General features: G+C 40.7%; 1 protein-coding gene across 2 annotated transcripts; it reads left to right on the top strand.

Annotated features, from left to right (window-relative positions):
• Positions 1-402: 402 nt before the first annotated feature.
• On the top strand, positions 403-8,624 carry pcgf1 (polycomb group ring finger 1). 2 transcript variants are annotated; one of them, XM_084550268.1, is made up of 9 exons: positions 403-503; positions 2,151-2,256; positions 2,413-2,565; positions 2,694-2,765; positions 4,482-4,587; positions 4,702-4,744; positions 7,306-7,389; positions 8,053-8,133; positions 8,463-8,624. In XM_084550268.1, exons 1-9 carry the CDS (start codon positions 417-419, stop codon positions 8,511-8,513), a joined length of 783 nt encoding a protein of 260 aa, XP_084406394.1. In that variant the 5' UTR covers positions 403-416; the 3' UTR covers positions 8,514-8,624. The 2 variants fall into 2 exon arrangements, with proteins under 2 accessions (XP_084406394.1, XP_084406393.1); XM_084550267.1 differs by having other exon boundaries at positions 7,303-7,389; positions 8,463-8,621.
• Positions 8,625-8,994: the final 370 nt, after the last annotated feature.

Below are 8,994 nucleotides of genomic sequence, written 5' to 3'. Positions count from 1 at the left end.
GCAATTTTATATTCTATTGTCTATTGTACGAGCAAATAAAGATACAATGAGCACACTATTTGATTTAATAGTTATTATCTATTCAACTTTCCATTTGACTTTGGTTGTTTTTTTTCTCCAAACTTTAGTTATTATTAATATTAGTAATGGTTTCCCCACTGGGATCAATAAAGCCTCATCTTTTCTTAACTTATTCACACTACTTAACACAGAAGTTTTACTTTTACTCAATTTATTACTTTTATCCAATTAAAGCCCTTCTGAAAAAAAATATATTTGAACGTGATGCAACTCCTATTTCTTTTTATTTATTTATTTTATTTATTATTTATATGTCGCAGCTCCCGTTTCAACCGTTTCAACTTGCAGAAAAGGGACACTTCCGGTTTACCCGGAAGTTAGCATAATTTCCAAAGATGGCGGAGCAAGGTCCCATGGCCATAGCGATGCGGCTACGAAATCAGCTACAGTCCGTCTATAAACTGGACCCGCTGAGAAACGAGGTGAGTGGCCGTGTTATCGGAGCCCGCTCGCCCGGGGGGAGAAACGTGTGGGGAGCCAAAGTGAAGCAGGGGCGAGTTAATCGCGCGTGTTGGAGGGAGATCGTTGTCGTCTCCGCTGCGCTGATGGAGAGAGAGGGAGAGCGATGCTGAAGCGCTGTGAGGAGAGCCGTGCTTTGAGCATGCGTAGACGGCAGGAGTGCGTTCGTGTGTTGTTCTGCGGAGCAGCTGCGGCGTGCTCGAGCCCCGCCAAACTAACTGTTATTTCGCCCCCCAGTTTAGGACAAACGCTCGGTCCTCAAATCAACCAGGAGTTTTCATACAGTTCTAGCTTTATGTGAGTGAACTGGGGCGGTAACGGTGGCTGCGCTCCGGGGCTTCATTCTCGGCGTGTTGTGTAGCGAAGTAACGGCGGTTTGTTTCGAACTACCGTTGGTTTGTGTCCGGCGGCTTGGACACGCCAGACTAGTCAGCACGTCGCTAATTTTGTCCCTTTTAAATGTAACATAACTCACAAATTCATACTTCGGCGCACAGGACGTGAAACCTCTTAACACGTGTCTGTGTCAAAATATCCCAAGTACGTTCACATTTAGTTTAGTTTTTGTGTGATTGAGTTCATTTGGTCCTGGCAGAGAAAACACAGCAACGTTACACTTCCTTATTGACCACGGGGGTCAAAGGTCAGGGTCAGGTGCAGAAAGTGCCTGAAGGAAAAAAAAAAAATCATCAATTTTTGGCAATTTTTATCAAAGCTTTCTCTCCCACTTAAAGAAAATTCTGAAAAAATTGGGGAACCTTTACACATAGTGGCCACTTTATTAGGTACACACAATTCTGTCCACTTTTGTTTCAGTTAGTCCTCCGTTTTGGACGCTGTGATAGAGGGGATAGTTATGGAGCAGTGGAGGTTGTTGTTGTTGTTTATGATTTAACCTGCATGCAAAATATTAAGAGCAGTTTCCTGACGTAATTTACTTTAACTGGGACTGTGAAAACAAGCAGCTCCTCTCAGTGTAACGCCGTCCACGCCAACGCAATACGTCTATTTTAGTAAAGGTGTTTTAATTTTGTGTACACTGGGGTCGTCAGGTAACTGTTTGGTTTACAAACTATATTCACTCGTCACAGTGAACTGCAAATATTTTAAACATGCATGAATGCGTCTGATAGAGAGAAGATATACAACCACAGTGCAAACAAATGCGTTTTAATAAAACAGTCCTAAATCCTCCTTCATGACTGTTATAATGTTCATTTTTCGCTGAAACGGTACAAGAAAGATTGTGAATTAACTGTTGGAGGATGTTGTTTGTGGTGCTGTTAAACTGGATTAGCTTAAGCACGAAAGCGTTGCTGTTGTTTAGCTGAAACGTGTCGGTACAGTACAGTTCAATAGGACCGCAAGCCACAGCCTCCAAAGTGAAAACACACTTGAATCAGCGGCTCTCTTGGTTATTCTAAACAATGCTGATTACTATTCCTTCGTGAGGCTAAGATTTAGAGCAGGCCTGTTATACCCGAATGGATTTGTTTTTACTAGTGTGCCTAATGAAGTGGCAAGTGAGCACACGTGCGTGGATTTCCAGCAGTGATGACAAAATGAGGCTTGTAAACGTTCGAAAAATTGCCCTGTGTTTGTCTTAACAGGAAGAAGTCAAGTTAAAGATCAAGGACCTTAACGAACACATCGTCTGCTACCTTTGTGCAGGCTACTTCATAGATGCCACAACTATTACGGAGTGTTTGCACACATGTGAGTTTTTATCAGAGCCCTGTAAAATCATCATGTCTTTTCGTGTTTGTTATTTGCAAAAGTATAGTTGTATATTATTACTCTAAGTAATAATGTTGAGCAGGATGTAGACGGCAGTCAAATAAGACGGAAATTTCCCCTTTTGTTTCCCCCCAGTCTGTAAAAGTTGCATCGTGAAATACCTACAAACAAGCAAGTATTGTCCGATGTGCAACATCAAAATCCATGAAACGCAGCCCTTACTCAACCTCAAACTGGATCGAGTGATGCAAGACATAGTCTACAAACTGGTGCCTGGACTACAAGAAAGTATGTGACATGAAAACACAGTTCTCTGCTAGTTAGTTGTTAGCAGTGTGAGGCTAACTCATCAGTAGATTGCATTTAATGTTTTCTAAATTCTATATTTTAATAGTTGTGTGGTTGTTTTTGTGCAGGTGAAGACAAAAGAATAAAGGAATTTTATCAGTCTCGCGGGTTAGAGAGAGTCGTCCAACCCACTGGAGACGGTAAGTTTCTGCTCACTTAGTTTTAGATTGGGGTTATAATAAAAGACACTGCATGGAAGGCAGCGAGGCATTTAACGTCGGTGTGAAACCCACCACTTCCTGTGCTTGGCGGTACTTTCCCCAGAACCAGACCCCGCTGTGATCAAGAAGTGTAGAAGCTGTCGTGACGTAGTTGTAGGTTGAACCTCTAGTTAGTTTGGTGATAGACTGTAAAACAGTTTCTACTGAAACTGACTTTTTCTTTCCACACACACACACCAATCAGCCAAAACCACCAAACGTTGAAGTGAATAACATTGATGATCTCATTATGGTGGGTTCTGGCATCTTTGTGGATGTTACTCTGATCCGTAGCAACCACCTGCACTGCATATTGTTGCAGACAAAGCTAAACCCCATGGCAACGGAAGGTGATGTTCCTCGCACCCTGGTGCCACATGTTCACACAGATAAGCAACACATACATGCCCAGTTGTATGTATCTCTCCAAGGTCCAGTTCTGATGCTCACGTGCGCACAGTAGAAGCTTTCCACAGTGGACAGGACACATACAAAACAAACTGTAACGCACTGTTTGTTTCTATTACAACCAGCCATCAATGAGCCTTGAAGACGAGTTTATCTGTGTTATTCACTTGACTGGCTGGTCATAATGCTATGGCTGATAGGTATATGTCTTTGAAGCTTTACTTTAAGCTGTGCAATGGAAACAATTTAAAATGAGTTCTCAAGTTTAGCATCAAATTTTAGCGTTTGTTGCCGAGCAGTTATTTTTTCTCATTGAGTCTTACAGCACCTGTGTTGTGTCTTTAGTTTGTACCTGGGTGTATTTCATATCTGTAGACGACAGTAAGATAATCTAACCAGTAGGGATGTGCGATATTTGATCATTTACGATGTATCGTCAAAAACATTCCCCACGGTAAGAATATGTCATCCCGCGATAAAAACGATAAATTCCCATAGATGACGTATATATGTGTGCGTGACACACTCGCAGTCCAACACGTATGGAATATTGACAAATTGACAATGGCGGAAGGCGGAGCAGATACGCCGGGCAGCAAGGAGCTCGTTCCTAAACGAGGCTCCACCTCCATTGGTTTTAACCCCTTAACGCCTGAATTGATTTTTCAATTATATAAAGAAATTAAATATTTGTATTTCTGCTTACCACTCCGGCCAGTCCTACGAGAAACTAGTGCTTGCAAAAGGTTCCTAGGAATTTTTTGAATGTGCACAAACCGACATTGGAGTATTACATGCGTTATTTCGGCTGCAGTCTGAACGGAAACAGTGCGTCGCTAATTTGCGACACTAGGGATGAAGGGGTTTAAAAAGTCTGACGCGGAGCAGCAAATTACAACATGCAAGGTTTGCAAACAAATAGTGCATAAAAAGGACAGCAACACCACTAATTTGTTCCACCACCTCAAACACAAGCACAAACCACAATATGAAGAAAGACAGAAAATGCGCGAGGATGCAGAAGCAGCGTCGAAAAAAACAACTCAGATAAAACTTGCCGATGCATTATAGTCAAAAAGATTAGGCTGAATTGGTGTTTATCGTCATTTTTATCGTTACCGTGATAAATGCCAGAAATTATAGGGATAAAAATGTTAGTCCATATCGCCCATCCCTACTAACCAGTGCCGAGCGTGTTAATTGATGCAGATTTTCATTTGTTGAGTAAAACATTTCCTTTCTCTCTAGACGGAGTCCCGGATTCTGCAGGTTTACCGTACACAAGCTTCGACCACTCAAAAGCTCACTTCTACAGATACGACGAGCAGGTTTCGCTGTGTTTAGAAAGACTAAGGTAGGTTGTGTTTGTGTCTGATTAATTAAAATAAAGTGTGTGTACTTATAAAGATACAACATGAATCTATTAGTATATACTGTTTGTGCTTATGAGTCTGGTTTGTCTTTACAGTTCGTCACTTGCTGGTAAAGATAAGACAAAACTTACTCTCCAGGTAAGTCACTTATACCGATAGATTATCCCAGATGTATTATATTTAACATTTATATTTCAACTGAAGCCTGTGTGCAGAATGAAACAGTAGAGCTGCTATGAACGCTTTCAAAGCGACGCCGCTTTTTACAACCAGGAATAGCACGTCTCCAAGGCACGGTCTCTGAAGCCTTAACAAGTAATGTCTGTTCTTAAGTGCTAAGCAAATACATGGCACGGTGACAACTGCAGCAGCAGCAGAATTCAGCCCTCAGAGCTGGTTAATCTGGCTGCTGATGACGCCTCACGCTCTCAGAGAGACACGGATAAATGGAAGAAATACACCAGTGAAGCATATAATCAGCCAAGCCACTGTTTTCTAAATAACCGCGCTGAGATGTGTTTTTGACTTGCATCTTGAAATTAGTGGCTCGGGAGTAATGTTTGGAGTTATTAGTGTGGACTTTAAGGAAAATCCAAAAAGTGCTGTCAACCTTAACACCAAACCGCAGTGTGTTTGTGTGTGTGTTTATATTTCCAAAGCAGACATGGATTAAATGGCTGCAACAAATGTATTATTATATATATATTTATTGTTTAACATGCGACTCGATGGCTTTCTGAATAAGTACACTGGATTTTTCTGTGTCCATCAATCTAATATCTAAACTTATATAAGAAGACGGCCAAAAAACTGTTGAAAACATCTGCTGATGTTGATTCATTGCCCACAATTATGGCTGTGTGTTCCTGTGTCGATGGGTGTGAGTACATTCTTTAATTTACAACATGGAAATTGAAATGTTTTCATACTCTGTAATCTGAAAAATGAAAACTCAAACGGTGAAAGGGTTCGCTTTATGTGGCTGGATCCTTCTGGTGGGCCCATTTATTGAGGGTCAGATGTGTTATCATGAGCAATGACGGAGCTTACTGTGCATATCGGACAGAAACGTAGAATTAATATTAAACTGTATATATATTATAGACCATTCTCTGCGTTTAATCTGTCTATTTGTACTCAAAGAGAGTAGTGAACACACAGTTTTTTTTAAGGGGTTAGGTTTGAATCAGTGAGCCAACTGTCCCAGGTCCACTTGTCTTCAGCTCCCCCTCTGCAAGGTTTGATCAGGGACTTTTAAGCAAACAGTTTAACTAAACTCAAACTAAAATCTCATCGTCTTTACCGCTGTAATGATTTTCTTCTTCCGCCAGAGGGCACTGTTGCACATTAGATGCCTATGTGTTACTCATTGTCACCACTTTTCTAAGCTATCCGTCATTATACTAACTTTTTAACTCACATAGAGGTTAGTATGGGACCTCTGTGTGAACCACGTGGTCTAGATGTTTTATTCAAACAGACCGATCAAATGTGGTTTTGCGATTTTAATGTTTCAAGATGTATTGTCGCTCCGAAACATGACACACATGAAAGTACTCTGGTCCAGTCGGATCATATATAATATAATCAGATAAAATCAAACAATCTCAAAGCAAGTAAGGATAAAAAACAACTAGAAAAAGTGAGACTGTAGATAAAGAGCACGGTGTCTGCTGCCGAGCTCGTCCTCTTTGACCGATACAGTTAAAATGTTGTTTATTGTCGTATCTACTGTTACATTGTGCAATGGGAACAAGCAGTTCCATTGGTCCCATTCCTTCCTCTTTATATTCACTCGTGATTTATTGTGACCTCGGCGTGAACTTACAAAATAGATTAGCTGCTGATGAGAATCCTCCAACATTAAAAACAAAAGGGTAAACACACTGTGGGCTGTAACGTCGGATCAGTTCGCTATGGCAGGGCCGTGTCCTCACAGTGCTGTGGATTTGAATTTGACTCCTAACCTACATGCTGTTCTCTCTGGCCTTCATCCATTCACACTCGGCTGTTTTTGCTGAGGTGTAAAGTCAGTAAAACAAATCCGTGTGTGTGTGTGTACTTTAAGAGAAATACTGCAGCTTTGCGGTGCGTTTGTGGCTCAAGAGTTTGTAATAAGTCAGCTGGAGCCGGAAAGCGTCGAGCAGTAAGGAGAGGTTTTCTACGCTGTAAATCTTACTGTAACAGGAGTATACCACACCCTGTTGGTTACCTTATTAGTTTCTTGCAGGCTGTAAATGTGTTTTGTCTCGTTTGCTGCAGAACAGCGAGTTACAGTACCTGACAGACAACTCTGGATGGATTTAAAAATTTAAGACATCCGTCAGGAGACGGCAGCACGTAGTTCTGGTTTCACAGGCAAAGCTAAAAAGACATTTATAACTGTTGGGCTTTCTCAAAAAATGCCAGCGTACCCTGACATATTTCCACTGCCGTATTGCGTTGCAGTCAAAAGTCCAAAAAGTAAATGAAGGATGTGTGATACACGCTGAATAAATCGGACATCTTAACCTGCCGCGTAAACGAGAAATCCCCCCCTAAATAGCTCCTCAGTGGTTACGAGCGCTGGAGCAGTAAATACGAATGTGCAGCTGGTCATAATTTATTGGAATTACTTCTTGGTCTGAGCGTGTCAATGACGGATCATGTTGCTCGTCTAAGGTTTTACAGTGCAGTGTTTGACCTTGTCTCTGCAGCAGAAGTTCGTCCGCTGCTCCGTCCGAGCAGAGGTGAGACACCTACGGAAAGTGCTTTGTCATCGGCTTAATGTGGAAAAACACCAGGTGAGTTGGTCCCTCTTTTTTTAATTTTATTTTTATTTTTATTATATGAAATCAAATTTATTTGCCCCGTGTCAGTGAGGTATTAAAGCTCTGCTTAGATCAAATGTGTGAAATAATCAATAATCTGTCAATCTGCTCCATTTATGATCTTATAATGTTTGTATAGAGTAATATTAAATTGTTGACGATGATGCAAAATATGCAGAAATCTCATATAAGTCATATGTTAACCATAAATGTATCATCTACTGTTAATCTGCTGCCTTTGCCTCATGCTGGATAAACTTGCTACTTTTAGTAATGGACTCTGGTGTAAGTCAAGATGTTACTGTCGTGTATTATTATTTGTCCAACACTGGCTGACTCGGGATGACAATGAAGTTGAGTCCTTGTCCAGATTGTTGTAGTTCTGCGTGGAATGAACGACCTACTGCTGAGTGTCTCTCTCCCAGTTCTCGGGGGATTAGTTAAACGTTCCATTAAAAAGCCGCTCATGACACCGACGGTGCCATCAAAACAACAGTTGCCCGAATATGTTTTTCCAAAGACTGAAAAGATCTTCTGTTTCACTCTTCAACCAGCGACAAACGGGTTTCACTCATTAAAATAATCCCACATGTCGGTCTCAGATTCCATCTGTTTGTGTGGTCTCTCTCCCTATAGGTCCAGATGTTGTTCAATAACGAGTCTCTGCCCGATCACATGACCATGAAACGGTTATGGCTCTCACACTGGTTTGGCAAGGTACAGTACAGCCACTCTCTGCCGGTGCCGACAAATATCGCACATTCCTCCACACGAGGACTGGTTTTGTGTTTGCTGTAAATCAGAAAATACGTTTTCTGAATATTTGGTAATTTGGGGGGAAACTTAAATAATTGAAATTCATTGCCATAATCAGTTTGACGTCATTTAAAACGAAGGAAACTCAAGTTTTAGCTTGACCACGTGAAAGTTGGACTGATACAAAAACTAAACAAGGCGTAACCTTTAGTCTGTAATCTATATATAAGATAATTATATGTTAAATATTTCTATAACACATGACATATGTGATATGTTTTCTCCCCTAGGCCCAACCATTAGTTCTTCACTACACCATCAAGGACAAACGGACCAGATAGTTTTCAGTCGGAGGAAAGCTGTACATATTTTGTACCATACATATTCTATTTTAATAGTGTTTGTGTACATATACTTATTTTCCTTGTTTTGTATTTTTGAAAATAAAATTTAAATGAAAAAAGTAATTTTGTTTTGCTGAGGCGATGCTTTCATCAACACAAAATGTTGAACGTCTAAACAGCTCAGTTCAATATGAACGTATCTTCTAGACCACAGGTGTCAAACATACGGCCCGTGGGCCAAAAGTCGTCCGCCAGAGGGTCTAATCTGGCCCGCAGCATCAATTTGCAAAAAGTGCATAGAAGACTGCAATTGTTCAATGAAAATAACTGCTATCCCTAATTTGTCCACAGTTTTAGAAAGAGAAGTGGACAGAATACAACACTGAGACCCAGGACTAAACGGTAGACAGCAACGTGCCCAAATAGCACTTATTTTTCTTAAGAAATTAAATTTTTTTTTTTTTTAAAGTAGAAGTTA

This window comes from Chelon labrosus (genome assembly GCF_963514085.1).
Source record: "Chelon labrosus genome assembly, chromosome: 8".
NCBI classification, from domain to species: Eukaryota; Metazoa; Chordata; class Actinopteri; order Mugiliformes; family Mugilidae; genus Chelon; species Chelon labrosus.
The sequence above is the reverse complement of the archived record's forward strand: the minus strand, read 5'-3'. Positions and strand labels throughout refer to the sequence as shown.

Bases quoted from the DNA above. Each gene is read 5' to 3' on its own strand.
- pcgf1 (XM_084550267.1), top strand. From the start codon at position 417: ATGGCGGAGCAAGGTCCCATGGCCATAGCGATGCGGCTACGAAATCAG. The intron at 2,766-4,481 runs GTAAGTTTCTGC...CTTTCTCTCTAG, and splicing joins CGTCCAACCCACTGGAGACG to ACGGAGTCCCGGATTCTGCA. The intron at 4,745-7,302 runs GTAAGTCACTTA...TTGTCTCTGCAG, and splicing joins AGACAAAACTTACTCTCCAG to CAGAAGTTCGTCCGCTGCTC.